Source organism: Carcharodon carcharias, chromosome 3 (genome assembly GCF_017639515.1).
Source record: "Carcharodon carcharias isolate sCarCar2 chromosome 3, sCarCar2.pri, whole genome shotgun sequence".
In the NCBI taxonomy this organism is placed as follows: Eukaryota; Metazoa; Chordata; class Chondrichthyes; order Lamniformes; family Lamnidae; genus Carcharodon; species Carcharodon carcharias.
Window position 1 is genome coordinate 143,546,169 of NC_054469.1, and position 21,483 is coordinate 143,567,651.

At 38.9% G+C, this 21,483-nt stretch overlaps 1 protein-coding gene across 2 annotated transcripts in view; it reads right to left on the bottom strand.

The window, feature by feature from the left end:
- The window catches only part of gsdmeb (gasdermin Eb), a 44,834-nt gene extending 29,267 nt beyond the window's left edge, over positions 1–15,567 (bottom strand). The window contains exons 1-6 of one of the 2 annotated variants that reach the window (XM_041183264.1): positions 15,481–15,567; positions 12,735–12,966; positions 9,345–9,537; positions 5,405–5,576; positions 2,496–2,616; positions 1,420–1,602 (exon numbers count right to left, since the gene is read on the bottom strand). In XM_041183264.1, coding sequence (XP_041039198.1) covers positions 1,420–1,602; positions 2,496–2,616; positions 5,405–5,576; positions 9,345–9,537; positions 12,735–12,945 — 880 coding nt within the window. In that variant the 5' untranslated portion in view covers positions 12,946–12,966; positions 15,481–15,567. The remainder of the gene's footprint in view (positions 1–1,419; positions 1,603–2,495; positions 2,617–5,404; positions 5,577–9,344; positions 9,538–12,734; positions 12,967–15,480) is intronic. The other variant, XM_041183265.1, reaches the window with a different exon arrangement.
- Between the last annotated feature and the right edge of the window lie 5,916 nt (positions 15,568–21,483).

A 21,483-nucleotide genomic window follows, 5' to 3' on the forward strand; every position in this document is an offset into this window, starting at 1 on the left:
TCCCCCTCCCTTTTGTTTTTTCCAATAATTTATATATAGATTTTTCTTATCCCATCAATTTCCATTATTTTTAAAATGTATTCCACCCATCGTTTATTTCACCCCACCCCCCCCCACTAAAGCTACCTTGCTTGTCCTGCTCTCCACTCTTAATTAGCACATTCTTTTAGATAATATCACCACCTTCAACACATCTTTGTTCTTTTGTCTGTGACATCTTTTGGTTATCTCCTCCTATCACTGCTTGCTTGCCCCAGCAACACCCCCCCCCTTCTTCCTCCTCCTCCTACCACCACCACCCCCCCCCAACCCCAAACCAGCTTATATTTCACCCCTTTCCTATTTCTACTTAGTTTTGTTGAAGGGTCATGAGGACTCGAAACGTCAACTTTGCTCTTCTCTGCCGATGCTGCCAGACCTGCTGAGTTTTTCCAGGTATTTCTGTGTTTTTGTTTTGGATTTCCAGCATACGCAGTTTTGTGTTTTTATCTCTGCGTTAGGTTACTATAGGAGTTAATTTAGTGAAACACCCTAAGATTCAATAATCTGATTAGGAATTAGAACATTTAGTCTGGGTAGCTGGCATTATGAACAGCCCAAAGCATAAATAACTGATAAACAGGCAAATATGAGCAATGAGGCTCTTGAAAAGTTGATTTGAAGAACGGAGGTGGGATGTTTTGGAGGAATTGTGAAATTAATCATGGGGAACAGCAGAGGAAGAGATAAGGGAAAATGCTTAAGGGTATCATTGATCAAGGACAGGAAGAATGTGCAATGGCAATGTCTATAGGAGCTCGTGGAAGGTGGAAGATAACAGAAGGGTAGGCTTTTACCACATAATTGAGACAAAGAATTTAGCATACTACTGACATTTTATTTTAAAGGGAACCTTTATAGAGTAATTACATTTTCTCAATTAATGAACTCCAGGTCCACCCCTGAAAAAGGGTATAAAAGATAAGATTTGGAAGAACTCCAGTGCAGTAGATGGAATGGAAGGCTCCCTCAGAACCGATCCATACTGCCTTTGCTTTTTCTAATACTTTTCCTTGAACTGCCCAAGAGTATTAAAACCAAAGTACTGACAAATGAGGAAAAAGAGAACAACTTATCACGCACGTCAGCCATCCTGCCTGATCTGGATTAGTTCTCACTACTTGTCACAGTCATTTGCTTTTGCCATACAACTAGTGTGTTAACCATCTTAAACTCAACATACCAACCATAGTGAAATAACAACAAATGGTGCTATATTAAAAACTCAACACAACAGAAGATTCACAAGTATCCAACAAAGTACTAAAACAATAACAGAATTTGACAAATCTTGCCACTGGCACAAAGCTCGAGTACAATACCTGATCGGACAAATATTTCAAATTACTGTCAAATAATTTTATGGTGATATTCATTTACCTGGTTTTAAAACACTTAGTGAAGTTTCACTAGGGACATCCATCATGACCACACACTCCTGGCTTTTATTTGCTCCATCAACACAGGTCAAGGAGGAGCACACTGTGCTGTGAAACGCTTCTTTATTTTTGCCAAGTAGGACTTTATCAAAGCCTCCACATTTGTCTGAAAGCAGGCATAGCTCTGATAGAAAAATAAAACTTAAAAAATTAGTAACAGTTTATATCAGCATCAGAACTATGTCAGCTATAACAGTAGCATAAATGGTATAAAACTGAAATAGCCAATTAATAGCACTGAAAATAATTAAAATCAGACTGAAGTCAACAACTAAAGGTACTGAATATTTATCAGCTACATTCCATTCTAAAGATTAGCGCTATGTCCCAACTCAATTGAAGACAGACTTGAATGTGAGTTGTTATAAATTCATCCCTAATACTATGATTTACACCTCTCCTTATCCTTTAGCTTTTGGTTTAGCTTTGATTGCATCCTCACTAACGTCCTTATAAAATTTCTATTTTGAAAGAAGCTGTAAACTTCCCAAACATTATACTCCAACTGACTTATACATTCCCTCAGAGACTATTCTTTTAAAGCATTCTCAAATGTGCAGAAGGGTGAAAAAACCTACACAATTTAATATTAAGTGACAGGCCACTAATTAGGTCAAAATTGTAGAATTTTGCAGCACTGGAACAAGCTATTTGCTAATACAATCTGCAGTGGCACTGTCCAGCTGAGCAGTCACCATTTTAATTCTACCTTTCTGCTTGCTCCTCATACTCAACTATATTCTCTGTCAAGAAACCATTTAAAAATTATGATAATAGCTTCAACAGCTGTGGCTGGGACTTTCACATTCTAACCATTCTTTATATAATTATTCTTTCGATCAGTTTATGTCTTCTCATTACTTCATCTGACCAATGCAAACACTTCTACTATAAACCAAATTTACATTCTAATATCAGAAATTAGAAGCATAATTGCTGTTTGAAAATTAAAATACCAGAATTTAGACAAGACCTATTATTATACTATTTGGCTTAAATGTCAAGATCAATGCATACCAAACTGCCCATTCTGGTTTATAAAAAGTTCTGTGACACTGTATGCAATAACAGTGCGAGGTGGGATCTCCAACACAACCTCAGTATCCTCGGTGATAGTACCATCATCAGTAGCTGCAACCTACAAAACAAAACCAGCTTAGAAAATTTCCCCAATTCACAGATATTGGAGACTGCAAAGTTGTTCAACAGAATATGGTTTGGAACAAGACTGCAAGATTGCCAGGTACAAACAGGTACAAGAGTCTGTGTGGAAGATGGCTTGAATGCATGTGGTGACCCAGGGAAGAGGAACATCGGAATGAGAGTTTGAAAGTCTGGAGGTGAACCCTTGCGGAAGGCGTCTGAGAGAAAGTGTTTAGGAGAAGATTCCAAGGCAAGGTCTTGGAGTGGAGATTGGAAACTGTCGTGTGAAAGATGGAGTGCAGTGAGACTGGTTGGCTCATGGTGTAACAAGCGTCTGGAGGGTGGAGTTGAGGAGAGATCCATAACATCTGACTGGGGTGGCATCTGTTACTTGAGATCAGAGTGTGGTGTGTCTGACCACAAGTTGCCATAGGTTTACATGGACTGTGTATTAAAGTATAAGGTGGCTTATGTAACTTGTGCTATATCCTTACAAATCTGGATATATCTGTAAAGATATAGTTGTGACTGAAAGAGTATTGTAATATAGTTCATCTTTTCTTGTTGAATAAATATCTTATTCTTTTGTTAAAAGTTCATTAACTGACTCCTGTGACTCTGTTCAGTAGCTACTCTCCACATATCTAAAACAAATAAATGTTAGGATTTATCAAGCTAGGTTCCACTTTGGGATCAGGCTTTTCTCAGCTGGGGTCGTAACAGCTGAGGCAGCAATGTGGCACAACAATTTCCCTCACTGTCCTGTAGGCCTCAGGAAAAGGATTGAAGGAGAGGATAAAAGAAAACCTGCCTCCTGGTTACTATCTAGTGAATCTTGATAAGGTCATATAAGGCGGTAATACTTCAGGCGCGGAAATTGATACTTCAATGACTTGCATTGTTGATGCATGAAGGATGGATGGTGTAACCATATTAGTGTGACAATTTTCAGGAGTAGGAGGTACGGTGGGGGCTGGGGGGGTGGAAAGTGTTGGAAGCCACATGCTCTCAATGGTTTTGTAGATATACAAAAACATTTCTCTCTGCTGCTCTGTGTCTTTCACTGATTTTCCCATATTCCCTTGAAGGGACCAGTGATATGCAGCAAATTGTTATGGTCTCAGAGCCCAGTAATGATTATTTTTAAGAATCTGAAAACCCAGGTGTTTACTAAAAGAATAAAAGGCACAAGGTACACCACGGGCTTAAAACAAAAGAATTGTACTGCACCAAATTCAAAGAGCATGAATTCTAATAACTACTTTATATCTTAAAATAGGCAGTAACATTAAAGATACTTAAAGTGCAATGAACTCAGTTACTTATTATCTAAATCAAACGTCTCAACTCAATTTCCTTTTAAACTCATTTGACTTACACCCAAAAAAACTCAAGCCAGATACTTATTAAAAACTTGAAGATTAACCACTTGGTCTGGGTGCCGTTTCAACAATTCTTATACAGGCCGAGATATCTTGGGCCTTCCGTTTACTTCTGGCAAGGCTGTACTTTCAAATCTCCTCCAAACATCCTAAGTTTCAAACACCCCATTCAACATAAATGTTTTTTAGCATCTAAAGTATAGCCACCTAATGCCAGAACTTTCCTGGTTCTAATATTCTTCATTTCTGGGAGTTTGCATTTAAAGCTCAATCGCCTATCAGTTTGACTACACCAGAAATTCAACTCAGTTAGCAGAGTCCTTCAATTAAGAAGAGCTTTAATTTTTAGCCAATACCCAGAATTTCAACCAAATTCTGAAGATGTTTCCTTCACTCAAGCTTGTTCTAAGCTCTAAAACTAAACTGCTTAAACACAGGACCACCCTCCAGAAACCTGCTTATTCTATAATTAACTTATTGACCCTTTTGCCTATACCCTAGAAGCTAGTGGCTGCTCACCAGAAATTAAATCCTAGAGAAACCTAGTTTTTAAAAGGGACCATCACCCCAAGATGAAATAGACTTATTTTTCCCCCAAAAGCACATGGGCCATTTTGGTCAAAATCCTGGAACTCCCTCCCTAACAGCACTGTGGGTGTACCTACACCACATGGACTACAGCGGTTCAAGAAGGCAGCTCACCACCATCTTCTCAAGGACAATTAGGGATGGGCAATAAATGCTGGCCCAGCCAGCGAAGCCCATATCCCATGAATGAGTAAAAAAGACAAGATCTACAAAAGTACTGTACAATTATTCTTGTATCAAAGGTAGTAATAAATATATTTTAAAGTTACCACTTGCCAGAAGTCCAAGTAGCATTCATTTTTCATGTTAAAAATAAAAACACATCCAATAGGTCTGCCCATCCAAACAGTTTATTTTGTTTAAAAAGGTTGCTCCTTGTTGAGTAAGCGAACTCCCTGCTTTTCTGTTTTTTTAAGGTCATTTCCTCTCCAGGGACCAAACGTGATTTTGCACACTAATGCAACAAAGTATGGCAAATGCTTTTACAAAGTTTGATCCAGCTGTTAGACCATGGCATACAAAAAGGTTTAATATATCTGCCCCACTCTAAAATAAATAGAAAGGCCTTATAGCTGAACCACTATTTTACATAAGTTACACTTTGTTGATTCAGCCCATTATATAACTTGCTTATGTTTTCCACTTTTTATGAATTTGCAAATGCATTTCTAAAAAGGCTGATTCTAGATTTTTTTGAAAAATCAATGCAGAGGGAGAAATATTGGATGAGCTCCTAAAATCCATGCTGCATTTAGCTAAAATATTTTGGCAGTACAATGAGAAACAAACTTGTATTTCGTTGAATATACGCACCTTCAATATTTTTGTTTTAAGTCCCAGTGTGCCACCACACTTTTCTTCAATCTGCAAATGTTCAGAAATGGAGCACTTTTGGGATGTGATAATCTTTTCATTTACTACACACAAAATTTCATTTCTTTGTTCACAAGTTTGCTGGACAAATGAGTGATCCAAATCTAGAACCCTAGAAAAATGAGCAAGTAGATCAGATGACTGTTTAACCCTTTCATTGCCTCAACCATTTATACAGGTTTGACTAAATATTATCAGGCCACCATTAACCTATTGGGTATTCTGGAAAATGGCTGTTTATTGCAGTCGATTGACTTGGCTGTAACAGCAAGTCAGAGGCTGGGAATTCTCTGGTGAGCAATTCATCTGATCCTGCTGTCCACCATCTACAAAGCACAAATCAGGAACGTGATGGAATACTCTCCACTAGCCTGGATGAGTGCAGCTCCAACAACACTCAAGTAGCTTGACACCATCCAGGTGAAGCACAGTCTACTTGATTGGCACCCCTACACCATCCAAAACATTTACTGCTTCCTCCACCAGTGCACAGTATGTACCATCTACAAGATGAAATGCAGTAACTTGCCTTAGATTACATTACATTACAGAGATTACCTTCTCTGTTGCTGGGTCAAAAACCTGGAAATCCCTTCTAATTGCACTGTGGTGGTAAATACCAAATGGACTGCAGCAATCAAGGTGGCAACTTACCACTGCCTTACCAAGTGCAATTGGGGATGGGAAACAAATGCTGACCTTGCTAGCAATGGTCACATCCAAAAAAACTGTAAAAATTAATATTTGATGAAATTAATGCTTGCACTTACAGCTAACAACTGAAATTCTTTACCCCAGTTACATAATGCCCAAGGGAGTTAGCTTGGGGACAGAGTAGCAAAACAGCAGCAAGAGCATCTTAACCAGCCTTAGGGTGTATCAAAGCACTTTACAGCCAATGAAGTACTTTTGAGGTGTTGTGACTGCTGTAATGTAGAAATGTTGGCAACCTATTTGAACACAACAAGCTCCCAAATACAATAATGGAATAAATAACCAGATCATCTGTGTTTAGGTGTTGGTTGAGGGACAAATATTGGCTAGGACACTGGAAGAACTCCCCTGCTCTTCTTCAAATAGTGCCATGTGATCTTTTACATCCACCCAAGGGGCAGAAGGGACCACAGTTTAATGTCTCATCCAAAACAAAACACTTCAAACAGAATGGTGCTCCCTCAGTAGTGCACTGCAAAGTTAAGCTAGTTTATGTGATCAAGTGTCAGAACTGGGGTGAGTTAAGAGGTCAGAGTGCTACCACTTAGTCAAGCCAAGGCTGGTAAATAAGCCAAAATTGGATAGAATTTTACAATGAACAGTCTTCAGAATTGAGAAAAACTAAATAACCTGCAGGTATATCCTGCATTTATTCATTAAAACATTTATTTGCCAAAAGAAACAAAATAAAATTTAAAAACATTATGAAACAATAACAGAATAGACTAACATTTATTGTTACAAAGATGAGGTTTAAAAGATTGTTATGTTTCAGGACTGTGTCTTCAATTTAGGATAAAATGAAAGAGGTCATGTGACCTGTTGAGGCCTGCCTAACAACAGGCCTGGGTGACATGGCTGATAAGGATAAAAGAGAAGCCCATGTGGTTTTGCTGGAAAGTGGGTCTGAGGTGTTCACACTTCAAGACAATGGCAGCAGCATGTATTTTACAATTGCCAAAATCCCAGGAAGGTATTAAGAATGTTGGGTTGTAAACAATTATGCTTTAAACTGTCCATTTATTCCAAGATATGAGAGGTTAAGGTCTTAAGGATAGCAAATCAGCATTTCTACCTAGATGTAAGGCCCATGTGATTCACACTGCAATGGAGATGGGAAGGGTCTCCAAGATATCCCTGAAAACTCTCAGACACAGGCAGTCTGCAAGGATCAGGGAGCGAGAGAGAGCAGCTAAAGGCCAAAAGTCTCTATGGCTCACCACAGAGAATGCAGGTGGTGCTTGTGCTTGGATTGAAATGACCAAATTTATGAAGATTTGAAAGAAGACTGGAAGATTTGCCTAGCCTCCACTAAGGGGACAATCTCCAGGAAAAACCCTCACCTCTAATGCAATCTGGGGTTAAAAGTTACCATGCTGGGAGAGAAAGAGAATGGAAGTATACACTTAGGAGCAAAGAATCACTTTGGACTAGTTGCAGGAGAATTGAACGTTTACCTAAAGGATACTGCAAAGTATAACTGTGTAGTGGTATTTTTGGCTATGTTAAAAATAAAAGGGGAAAGCTCTGTTCTGTAGTTCAAAATATAAGTTACCTACAAAATGATGTTTAGTTGAATTTGCTTTTAGCATGCCTGTTACACTAAAAGTCTTAAAACATGAAATCTTGTTGCATCATCCTTTCAGCTATTAACTGGAAGTTCAACTTTATTTTTTTTTAAGTTATTGGTCTCTACAGGGATCATAACACTTATACCTTTAGGACCAGTCTATTACATGATACATTTCTGAAATTTTTGACTATTTTTGGAAAGTTTGGAAAAAAGATTTTAATGCTGGATTTAAAAAATTGTTTATGTTCCCAAGTTATTAAAAAAAGGAGACACACAGAGACAAAAGGCGAAGTATGCTATCAGCATACTTCTCTCACAGACTAAACAATAAGTGATTCATTAGTATATCTGGGTAGTCAGAAAGACACCCCTCATTGTGTGAGAGAATAATTCGGTATGAATCGGTCTGTGACAGGGACAGGGTTCCCTGACACCGATTGTGAAGCTTTAGAAATAGCACACAGAGAAAAAAACTGCTGGGTTTTTAGAAATAAGAGAGTGTACAGACAGGCACACAGTCAATGTCTGTGATAAACATGGGGATGCAGGAAGTGTGTTTCTAGTTGATCTGTTAAGACAGGATGCAGAAGGTTTATTTAATTTAAATAAAGTAAGGCTACCCACTGATGTGGGGATAACATTGTATGTTGCTTATTTTGTACTATTACAGAAAGTTAAATTGTGTTACTTGAACTAAATGACTCTGATCTTATCTGTTCCTCAGTATATTTTATGATTGTGTGAAGATTGGTTTCAATCTGGTGTTAATTTTGTCCACCTTTAAAGAGATTGAAGAGAAAAACCTGAAAGATCATGCATTCAGGATTACAATGAGTTGCTATTCTTACATCTCAAGTTATGCTGTTGCATATGTAGATATAGGGAGGTGTGGTGCAAGATACCCAGACAACATAAGGGGTTGACTGCTACCACTGAAGCTGAAAAGTTACCCATGAAAGACCTACTTTCACTGATAGGCAACAGCAATTAAACCACATTGAGTCCAATATTACATAATTGTGAAATTCAAATAATTACTGACCCTGCACCGACTGGCTGGGACTAAGTTCTATCCTGTTAACATTTCAGAACAGAAAAGCTGGCATTTATAGTTAGCACATTAAATTCACTAATCTAATCTCCCAATGATAAAGATAAATGAAGATGCACTTCTTTTTAACTAATGTGTGAAAGTACTGCTAGCTTTTAAGAAAAGCAAAAATATTATTTATGATAGCAAGTAAAAATGTTTTTTGAAGATACAGAACACTTGAGGAATGTTTTCTTTACGGCTGAATTTAATAATATCTGATAAGTTTAGAAATAATAAAATAGGTTAAAGCTGACGTATTATTGAACATTAAAGTCAGTGGTAACAACTGGATAGTCTTATGTAAATGATTAATTTAAATTTGGAAATATACAGTTGTTCCTTTCTTACTTAGGCCATGCTTTAATGGTTTGCAGTATCATTTCCTCCACAAAATGAACAAATGTTATTTATGCCTGTTAACAACTGTTAAATGGACTTTGTTTGAGCCATTCCATGAAAAACATGAAGGAGGTAAAATCGATGTACTTGCTGTCATTTACCTTTTCTCAGCTATTTTCAAAAGCTGATGCAAATCAAATTCTTGTTTCTTCAGGTTTCCAAAGGAAGATTCTAGTGCCACCGAGTCCTGACCTTCCAGGCTGAAGCTTAAATTAGCAATCTCAGCTCCCGTACCCGCCTCCACTATGTCTCCAAATTTTCCTTCATACTTGAGAAAGTCAGATTCAGTGACAGCTGCAAAACAAGAACCTTTTCAGCTCAATTACTGAAAGGACAAGTGAACATTGTATCAGTTACTAACATGTGACTGGTTCCTAGCATGCTTTAAGGCAATCGTACTTAAGCCAATTGTTCTACTGAGGTCTGATGAACATTTATCCAAGTTTGTGTGAATTATAAAAGTATGTCCAGAAAAATACACACAATGATCAATGCAGTAAATCTATTTTCAATATATAGAGAACATGATCAGGGAGTCATCTATCAAGGTTGAGGTAAATATAATGAATTTTCAGGCTTCTCCATAAATCATAGTGTATAGAAGGAAGCCATTTTTCCCCACTGTGCCTGTGCTGGCTTTCTGCAAGAGCAATTCACCTGGTGCCGCTCCCCCATAGCCCCGCACATTATTTTCTTTTCAGATAATGATCCAATTCCCTTTTGGATGTCATGATCGAATCTGCTTCCACCACACTCTCAGGCAGTGCATTCCAGATCCTAACCACACACTGTAAAAAAGCTTCTTCTCATGTCAGCATTGCTTCTTCGCCAATCACCTTAAATCTGTGCCTTTTGGTTCTTGATTCTTCCGTCAATGGAAAGTTTATCCATTCTTTCTACTCTGTCCAGATCCCTCATGATTTTGAAAACTTCTCTTTTCAAATTTCTCTTCTCCAAGGAGAACAGTCCCAGCTTCTCCAACCTATCTACATAACTGATGCCCCTCACCGCTGGAACCATTGTTGTGAATCTTTTCTGCAAATGCCATTTTGCAACTGGCCACTAGGTGGCGAGCAAAAGTAGTTCAAGAGTCCTCAAACTCAGGTATACTCATTTATCCCTGGTGGAATTTAAATTTGATTAGTAAATCTGGAATATAAAGCAAATCTCAGGAAAAGTGACCATGACAACTATCACTGATTGTCATAAAAACCCATCTGATTCACTAATGTCTTAGAGAAGGAAATCTACTGTCCTTAGCCAATTTGGCTTCCATGTGACTCCAGATTCACATTAATGTGATTGTCTCTTAACTGCCCTCTGAATTGGCCAAGCAAGCCACTCAGTTCAAGGGCAATTAGGGATGGATAACAAATGCTGTCCTCGCCAGCGGCATCCATATCCCAAGGAAAAATAAAAATAAAGAGCTTGATCGTAGGAAATATTCAAAGATTTGTTGCTCAATTTTTTAATGTAATAAATCAATTCAATTTAAAATAGGATTCATAAGAAACTCCCAATCTGTGCTATTTTCCAAATAAAATGTTCAACAAAATATCTTAAATTCTGTGAAGCTTAACGACAAACTGGGTTCAAATCAAGTCCTTTTATCTGGCCAATCTTTTCAGAAAATTAACTTTACCATCATCCTGTTATAATGTAAGCATAGGTTAAATTCATATTAATTTTAGTGGTTTTACTGTGCTCGTTTGCAATGTTCAGTTAGTAAAAGGGTTTCTCGTCAGTGTTTTAGATGAATAAGCAGATGTCACAAACTACCTTGTTCACTCAGCCTCAAGATCTCTCAGCAGTTTTGAACATCAATTCAGGAAACTGTGGCTTTAGAAAGTAACTCTTCAGAGGACAGCTGTGTACTATCGCTAAAGAGGGCCTTTGTTCTCTGCAACTGCTTTCAGTTGAATGATTTGATTGACATTGCAGTTAAGGTGAAGGTTTGAGGCTTTACTCTTGTTAAAACTGTAGTGAATAATGGGATGAGGTAATTGTTTAAAACATAGAAATCTGCATAGGCTGAAAGAAAGGTACAAAGTGTGTTAAAACAGATGCTTCAGAATTCAAGAAGGCTTGGCCGCCTATTGTATTGAGCTTGACATCTGTAATGTAGTGGGTTCTCCAATACTTGGTAGCTTAAGTGTTTCAAGAATGTGTGTAATTATTAATAAATTATCATTGTATTTGTGTAGTTATTGGTAATGATGGTTAACATTGTGTGCTTAATTCCACAAGAGCCAATGAATACCTTTCAACTCTACAGTGGACTAACTTATAAATAAGAAAATCCATTACCCAACAATAGCACCCAGCAGTTTCTTAAATACTGGGCTGAATCATCATTTCTGTAAACAAAACTTCTTGAATTGAGTCCTGAAACTTGCCCTAAATAACCTTGATCTGGTGTCCACTTTTCTGCCAATCTGGCATATCTGAAAGTATTGCCTTGGGTTTACTTTCTCAGTTTTGTTAAGGATCTTAATATTTCTAAGCTCAGCACAATATAATTTAATTCATTCATTTTTAAGGCTGAACAGCTGTTTCTTCACAACTTATGATACTAATATGAAAAATCAAACTGATACTTTGTGGACTAGCCCCAGGGCCTGGTATCTTGGCTAGCACTTGAAGCAAGCCAAGGAATCCCATCTCATTCACTCACTTTCACAATTTTCCATTTCCTTTGTGGTCTAGTCTAGACCTAAATGATCACAGAAATGAACAAATTAGGAGGGTGACCATGCTAGTCTTTGAATATTATGTTTTTTTAATAACTAAAGCACTTTAACTTTATAACCAGCTCAAATACCTTTCACAGGTTTTTAAAAAGAAGAAAAATTATTCATTTGGGCAAGTGCTGGAAAAATAGCCTGATCATGGATTAATGGCGTATTAGTGAAATAAATAGATGGCCACCAAGCTATTCTCAGTGCTCTCAATGTCTGAAGATGGTTACTGGGAAATATTAGTCCAGGATGGGTAAAGATTCTTGGCAAAGTCAATGAATCGTTGCTGACTCAAACAGACTGGACACATTTCATTTACAAATCTATCATGTCTCGCCATAGGAAGAGAAATAGGTTATTCGCTGTTACAAATCTCACCATACTCTTTGCCATATGTCAGCTGACTTTTTTGAACCCACTTCAAGTGTATAATAGCATGTCTAATTACACCCATGCATTAATTAAATTTATTTTTGCCCCTCTTTAGAGTACTAGAGTAGCAAAAAACAGCTCTTTGCACGTTTTAAATTAGCAGACCAAGTCATTTTCAACCCTTTCCCTTCACAGAACAATATTCACAAGACTAAGTCTGCACACAGCATTTATTCTATTTTTGCTGTGAATAAAACAAAGGCCTCAAATTGTTCTGTTCACATCAGAAAATCTCTAGTCATAGAAATGTCTCGCTACCCTCATGCTTGACATTTTATTAAGTTTTGCAACGAGCACTTATAAGTCAACAAAACTCCATACCAGCTTTGATGGGAGTATCACCAGTCAATATGTCTTGAAGGCTAAATGAAGAAGGATAATATTTTGGTTTCTGCCAGAACCACCCCTTCTTCCTCTTTGTTACCAGGCTTAGAAGCTGCAGTTTATCAGAATCATTCAGGCTGCTAACAGGGATCAGGTCACCACCGCTTTCAATCTGTTTTACAAAACTGCTGGTTGCCTTTGCAAACATCTTCAGGGGTTAACCATAAACCTAAGAAATAAACATGATTAAGTCTATGGTGATAAGAGTTTTGATTGTTATAAGTTTGAGGTAACATATTACAAGTTGCTTTACAATTGTAATGCTTTAAAGTTGCATCCATTTGCAAAATACACCACTGTCGCAGATGAATCTTAAACACCCACATTCATATAGAAAGGCTGAATAAAACAAATTTATCTCCATGGGACTGTTAGAGGACAATGTCTTAATGTGGATATAACAGCTTTGCATTTCTAAAGGAAAGATAATTGGCAAGAAGTAATTTCAACATAACAAATATTCTTAAAATGTCTCATCAATATGTAGAGGTTGTAAAATAGCCTTTCAATAAATTTGTCAGCAAGTGTATTGTATAAAGCAATGCAGTGGAGAAAAATCTGGTGCCTTTTAAGATGCTTAGAAGTAGTTTACCATATGTCATTTTTAATAATAGCTACCATCTAATACTTAACTGCCTTATCTAACAACTGTTTTTTTAAATCGAAGATTCAAGTACTGTGAGCAGAGGCTGCATTCCCCAGGCTAGACAATGCAATTTATAAATACCAACACATTTAATATAGAGGCTGCATTCAGAGCTCCTGCTAACAAAGCTGATTGGAAAACTGAAATCAATTTGGGTTATTTGGGGAGGATTGCCTAGTAGGTAGAGTGCACAAAGTGCACAGAGATTAACACAAGCTGGAAAGGGCTGAGGATGGATCAAATGATCTTGGAACATAGCCCAGAGGAAAGAGAAAAAGATGGACAGATGTTCAAGAGTCCACCTTAATTGGGCAGAGAACCTGTCTCCATGCCAATTAAGAGGGTACCCCCAAGGAAAGCCCAGGTCAGTGACAGTTTCCCCTCGGGGGTGGGTTCAGGGCCCAGGAGTAGTCTCAACTTCTCTGTTTCCTACCCACTGAGGGAAAATCCAGCTCAGGTTCTTTGAGTGCAGGGGCATTGCAGTCAAGCCTGACCCTTCTCTATCTATGTGTATGCAGAAGCTTCCAGTAGGACTCATGCAATTAAGGCCACTGTTCCCAACTATAGGTTTTCAGATCCCCACGTGGCCTTGCCGACAGCAAACACAAGAGACACCCACACCTCACTAGAGAAACTCATTAAGTTATAAGGCCATATTTCACTAATTTTCTGAATTGATTTTTGATACTTTGTTAGTTTGAGAGAAAAAAAAGATCAAAGTAGAAAACTGTTCCTCAAAATAAACTTAGAAGCCAGAGCATACATTGTCTCAGCTGATAATTTCTTCATTTTGCTTTAATCAATCCAATCCCACATGTAGAAGCATTTTGTCTGCACTGGATTATGTTAACAAAGATTAACAATAGTTACCATTATGTAGCCAGTTATCTAAACAGTAAACCCCTTCACATCACAGTTGATGAGAATATGAGTAATAATAAAGCCAAATGGCAGAGTTACTTAAATTGGTGTGTAGGCAGAACCAAGTGTATCTAATTATAAAAGGACTGTTTTTGTTCCCTCCCAAGAGACTGCAAGTCATTTGTCTTCTGGGATAATATCCAATCTTTCATGACCTTTTCAGAGATTTAATATAACATACTGAAAACTATTTACTTTAGAAAGTTTTAATTAAATTCAATGCAAATTCAGACTTGTACTAATTAAATATCTAGTTGCTATTTATGTAAGGCCAAAGGTTGTAAATTATGCCCTTTACCCCATTTGTTTCCCTCTTCTCACAGTACTGAATTGTGGCCCTTATTTACAGAAGTCTAGTGCAAAGTGGCTTCAGATTCAGTAACCCAGGCTTGAATTGTACTTTAACATGAAATTGTTCTAATGAAGGAATCATTATCACAACAAAAACAGAAGATGCTGGGGGAGAAAAAAACAGAAACAGGATAAAGGCAGAAACTCAGGAGATCAGGCAACATCTGCGGAGAAAGAAACAGTTAACTCATAAGGTCCACGACTTTATATCAGATTTTCAGCATCCCCGTTTGCTTTTGTAGCAACCATTATTTTCAATTTCTCTTGTGGACAAGATCTGCCCAGATTCAGGGTGCGTTGCAAGGATGGGGCAGGGAGCCATGCACAAAAACGTCATACAAAACTTCCTGAAATACACAAGACTTGTCAGGACAAAGAATTAACTGCAGGCAGATGTTTGATTTACTTCCGGGTCGGAAATATCATTCTCCTGTTCTTAAATCCTAATTCAGTAAATACAGAAAGAACGATATTACCGAACAGCAGAGCGGAAGACAGTTCTATTTCTGAATGATGAAATTGTCCACCAAACGCGAGTGAAATGGATCTTCCGCTTAATGCTCGACAGCTAATTTTTCATACAAAAGAAAACCTCTCATCACCGAGAGTATACCCCACCGAGTATAGTTTGATACAGAACAGAGCACAGCAGGCAAACAGACCTCCCAAGAACACACAAAGAAGTCGAACTCCGGCGCCCTCCACAAACCCGATAAACCCTAACGGGGAGAGGCGGGCGACAGCTTTCACTGCCCGCACACCTACCTCAGCTCAGCTCGCTACAGTGGTACAAAGACCAGAATGCTGCTACTGTCCCCGCTAACTGGAGACTATGGGCGGGGGCAGACAGTCATAAAATGGTGACAGGCGATGGGAGTGGGAATGTCCTTTGACGCTCAGTAAGCGCAAATGAACCAATCTCCACTCTTGTGCCCTACATTTTTTTTTTCTATTCAGGTAATTATCCAATTCCCCTTGGAAAGCCATGACTGAATCTGCCTCCATCACACTGTCTTCCAGATCCTAACCACTCCACTGGTAAAGTGGCCTGCACAAACTTTCCATAGTTGGGAAAAGGTTTGGGTCAGATTCTGGTTGTGACCTCACATACACATCCTCTAAGGTCGGCTCACCATTGACAGACGGAGGGAAAATTTGTTTTCCCTTTTCCCTCAGTATCTTTGTTGAGTCAGGGGCAGGTGTTCGGAGGGTTCTGAAAATTGTCTCATTGATAGTTTGTGAACTTTGGAGATGCCTGTTGAGGAGTTGGGAATATTCTGACAGGTAAGTATTAAATCTGTTGACAACTTTGAATGTTATTAGATGCTGTATTAGATGCATTGTCTAAGTGTTGACATGCATTAAAGTACATTTTCCCATTGGGAAAAGTGCTATTATGCATTCAAAACCAAAGAAAACAGTACCTGGGAACTCTACTGTCATTGACCTAAAGTGATTTAAATGTCCGCAACTCAATATTGAAAACAATGGGTCTCTAGCTTTCTCTTCGAGAGAAATAAAACAGCCACCTGTTCCTAGACAGGAATGTATAAACAGTTTGACAAATTTAAGAGGTTGTTAAAGGATTATTTGTCTTTGATGTGCTAACTGAACAGAGGTATGTTTGTGTTACTACTGAATAACTGCTTGAGGGGATTTTCATTTTTTTCATTGGGTCAAGATTTATTTTAATATGAATTGTGATGTTTTTTCAGTCACAGCTGTATTAGATTGTCAGAGGTGTATATTTTAATGTCAATTTCAAAGAATTCTCATTGCTATGACATGGCTCCTGGGGACTGTACATGGTGAATATTGGGTGAGTGGCTACAGAGAATATATGGGAGCATGGAGGGGTCCTGGGGAATATGAGAGGAAATGGGGAATATGAAGGCACATGGGGATGGGTGGAGGGATGAAGAGTGTGAGGGTGACAATGTGGAGGCATAAGAACAATTTGGAGAGCTGGGCCACTGTCCCAGCGAACCATGGTGGGCCTTCTTACCAGTTTGCCTTGACACCTGCATTCTACTGATGTCTCTGGACTCATGAAAAACCAAACCATTCCCACCCATGCATCCAGGAGATGAAAATACAGTGGGTTTGGGCAGAGGTAATGGCTTGGGTTTCCAAAGTTGCGAAATGGCCCGACTTGTGATTCCCATGACCAACACAAACATCCAGCCCCATACCATCCTCCAGTTGGATAAATAACTGTTTACCACTATTGACAGCAGAAGCCATTCGCAGAGAAGAGCTGGGAGAATGTTTAAATCCACCCTAACTAACAGTAACACTGAAAGTGTACTGATAACTAGTAGTAATATTGCAAATACTCAGACAGACTCCTGCAAATTGATCAGGCAAGTTCAGCCTCTCATGACTTTGTGACAGCACTCTGAAATCTTGGGTTTTCTACCAGTTCTTCTGCACATGCACACTCAATCATTCGCTCCTGCGCGTGCACCCAGACTGCAGAAAGTGGAGTGTGGAACAAACGGAACATGTTGCTTTGCCAGACCTGGGTCCTGACTCTACCACAGATCTGGGGCTAGCATTGGCAATTTGACATGTTCAGACTAGGATAAATCTTTCTCAATTCTAGTGCCATCATTTAATAAGCCTTGGGACACTGCTAGCAATATTAAGCTATCACGACATAAGGATGTCAAACACTTCTTTCATCATCAGCCTAGTATGTTGTCTCATTGTACCTAATTTGTTTTTAATTATCTTACAGGATGTGAGCATCACTGGCAAGGCCAGCATTTATTGTCCCTTCTCTTCCCCTCTCCTCACCGTCCAAGGGCCCAAACACTCATTTCAATTGAAGTAGCATTTTACTTGCACTTCCCTCAACTTAGTCTACTGCAATCATTGCTCCCAATGCGGTTTCCTCTACATTGGAGAGACCAAACGCAGACTGGGTGACTGCTTTGCAGAACACCTTCAGTCTGTCCGCAAGAATTACCCAGACCTCCCTGTCACTTGCCATTTCAACACTCCACCCTGCTCTCATGCCCACATGTCTGTCCTTGGCCTGCTGCATTGTTCCAGTGAAGCTCAATGCAAACTGGAGGAACAGCACCTCATCTTCCGACCAGGCACTTTATAGCCTTCCGAACTGAATATTGAGTTCAACAATGTTAGATCATGAACCCTCTCCTCCATCCCTACCCCCTTTCTGATTTTCCCCCTCCTTTTTGTTTTTTCCAATAATTTATATAGATTTTTCTTTTCCCACCTATTTCCATTATCTTTAAATGTATCTCCATCCATTGTTTTATCTCTACCTTTTAGCCTTTTTTGATTCCTTCACCCTACCCCCCACTAGGGCTATCTGTACCTTGCTTGTCTTGCATTCTACCCTTAATTAGCACCTTCCTCAAATAATATCACCACCTTCAACACCTCTTTGTCCTTTTGTCAGTAACATCTTTTGGTTATCTCCACCTATCACTGGCCGTCTATCCAGCTCTTCTTGTCCCAACCCCCGTGCCCAGCCCCAAACCAGCTTATATTTCACCCCTTTTCTATTTTTCCTTAGTTCTGTTGAAGAGTCATGCGGACTCGAAACGTTAACTGTGCTCCTCTCCACAGATGCTGTCAGACCTGCTGAGTTTTTGCAGGTATTTTTGTTTTTGTTTTGGATTTCCAGCATCTGTGGTTTTTTGCTTTCATCTGCTGTCCTTGTCCTTCTAGATGGTGGAGGTTGAAGGAACCTTGATGAGAATGCTTTAATCTGCAGTTCAGGATCTGCAAAATCTGAGTCTGTGTCTACCAATTTGGTAAGAACTGTTTCAGCCATTGTCCTATTCTTGTCAATCGTCCTGCTGGGATTATTATGTGACACCAGAATGGTATAAACTCTAATCCATTATATATTTCATAAAGATTCCAGCTGCCAGGATATTACATTTACAGCATTGTATCTTCTTGTCAGTTACTCAAATTGGATATTTTTGCACTTACCCCTTCTGAACCGTGAAGCTTATTTTGAAGAAATCATGAGTCATAGAATGCTTACAGCACAGGAGGTAGTGACTTGGTTTGTCATGTCCGAGTCTGCTTTCTGCAAGTGCGAATCATCTAGTCCTACTCCCTGTCTCTTACCCACAGCCCCCTGCAAATTTTTATGTTCAGCTGATTATCCAATTCCCTTTTTAAAGCCACGATTGAATCTGCCTCCACACTTTGAGAGTGTATTCCAGATCCTAACCATTAACTACGTAAAAAAAAAATCTTTTCTTCATATCACCATGGATTCTTTTGCCAGTTACCATAAATCAGTATCTTCCTGACAATGGGAATGGCTCCTGACATCTACTCTACTTTTTAAAAGTATATATGTACAAAATTACATTCATGTTTTTTCCCATCATTTGTCTATTGCAGTATTAATATGCTTCAACCACATTTCAGACTCTGCAAGTACAGAACGTGCCTGGAGATAACTACCTGCAGGTTAATGAAAGCTTGTGTCACAGTGATTGGGGTAACTGTTTGTTATAACATCTTATCTCAAAGTAGTTTACAATCAATTACTTATTGAATTGCTGTCACTGTTGTTACGTAGGCAGAAAGGGCAGTTAATTGGGCAAAGCAAGATCCCACCAACAACAACTGAGAGACTGAATAGGTGTTGGTGCTGTTGCTTGAGAGAAGAATGTTGGAGAAATCCCCTGTGCTTGTTTGAAGGCAAAACTGGCACAAGATCTTTATACTGAGCTGAGCAGGTTCATCAGAATGATAGCACCATTCTCAAATACAGCACTACAGCATGTGAGTATAAGCCTAATTCTCTGGTAGTGGAGTTTGAACCTGTGACAGTCTGATTTAGTTGAAGTTAACTTCAATAATAGCCAGTGGTAGCTACTAGTACAGTTAATGAGTTGTTTTCTTGCAATTTGTTGCGCTGTGCATAAATTAATGTGGGGTCAATTGCTGCATTAATCACAGCAGTGATTCGTGGCTTCCTAATAGTTGCACTACTGTGATGCAGGTTCCAGGCAAAGCAGGGCAGACAGCAAGGCAGCTTCAGGCTCAGACTTGGCAAAGGAACATTTCAGTAGGCCCTATTTCCATACTCCTCGGCTCTCTGGAGTCCAGGCACGTGTAGGATTTTGGGCTTGGGAGCCACAGCTACCTAAGATAGGCAATTGAGTATTCATAAGTAATTTTAAGATAGTTTATCAAGTTTATTAAAAAGCAACAGTTTAGATATGATGCACTAGCAAAATGGACAGGACAAGTATATGACCCATGACAGTTGAGAGCGGGTCACTGATCCAAGAGAATGTATGGATGGTTGGCACAGAATGTGTTGAGCTCAGTACCTCGTGATGGCAACATTCTGCTCCATAGCCAAAGTGTTAGGATCTCTACCTCTGACTTCCTCGTTCTTTCCTTGTCCATCTACAGTCTGAAGAAGGCAGCTGCCTGATGAGGGCTGCTGCCTGACAAGGATTGCCTCCTGTCGCTAAGCACTCGGTAATATACTTTATTTCCAGGGGCTAGTAGCTTACCCTTTATCAGTCACTTGTTTGAACCTTTCTAACCAATGAATTCAAGACAAGTACCCAAGATGTCAGGATGGTCATCTCCCCCACCTCGTCCATCAGTTAGCTTGAGGTCACTTTTTAGTTTACCTCATGCTGAAGCCCATTTGCTAGCCCTTACCAGACATTCGTGTAGATAAAAGGCACCGTCCTATCAATTTAGGAATCTCAACATGGAAACCTGAACCAAGAGACCTCGACATTTCTAGGGGCTGTTTATGTGTTTTTCTAGAGAGAGAAAGACAACAGTTTCTCTGCTGACATGGCCTTATGATATGCCTACCAGTTCCATAAGAATTCTGTACTTATTCAGAAAAGCATCATTTACTAAAGTTTCCATTTCTTACCAATTGTCTGAGAGTGTGACTGATTGAGCATGCATGCTTAGTCTCGAAATGGGTGCACATGCACAAAGAGAACTGATGGACCTTGCAATTATTCACTCAGCCCAGTTTTAGGAAGGTTTTAGCTAGAACTATCAAAGTAGAATATCTCCCCAGAGACCTGCTTCATTCGCTAACTGCACAAACTAGAGATACGAGGCTAATAAACACAGCCCTCTGCCTGTTGAGACAAAAAACATAACTGATAACAGGTAGGAATTTTTTTTAAAGTCAGATATGAATCATTTTCAGATACAATAATAGTTTTTGTAAAAGGTTCTGACCTGTTAGAGATAAGTCACAAATGGGATTTATAAATCTTAATCTATAAAGTGGTTTTGTTTGGTTAAAAAATGCAACTCATGATTTTTGTACTAAATCTCTTGATTTTTTAAGAGTTTGTATTTTGATTTATGAGACAGTGGGGCTAGCATGTCTGTTCAGATTCCCCTCACAACCAACAGTATTACCTCATGAATAGTCCACACATAACTGGTAGCAATAAGTGCAACACAAAATATTCTGTCTGTTCTATAATTCACTGATAGTCATGCTTAAACTACAGCTAGAATCCCCAAGACGAGGGTAGGCTCCCTAGTTGATGATGCTTTTATAAACTGATCTCACTCCCCATCTTCCACTCCCAGTTTAATAGCAGCAGCTCCCCGGAGATTGATGTTCCACTTTGGGAGTCTTGTAGGCAATCTGGGAGGGTTGGCAATCCTACCTTCAAACTTGTTAAGCCAATTAAAGACTCTTTGTAACAATAGTTCCACTAATGTTGCCTCTAATTAAAAAGACTAGTCATTTTCTACTCTCTCAATCCA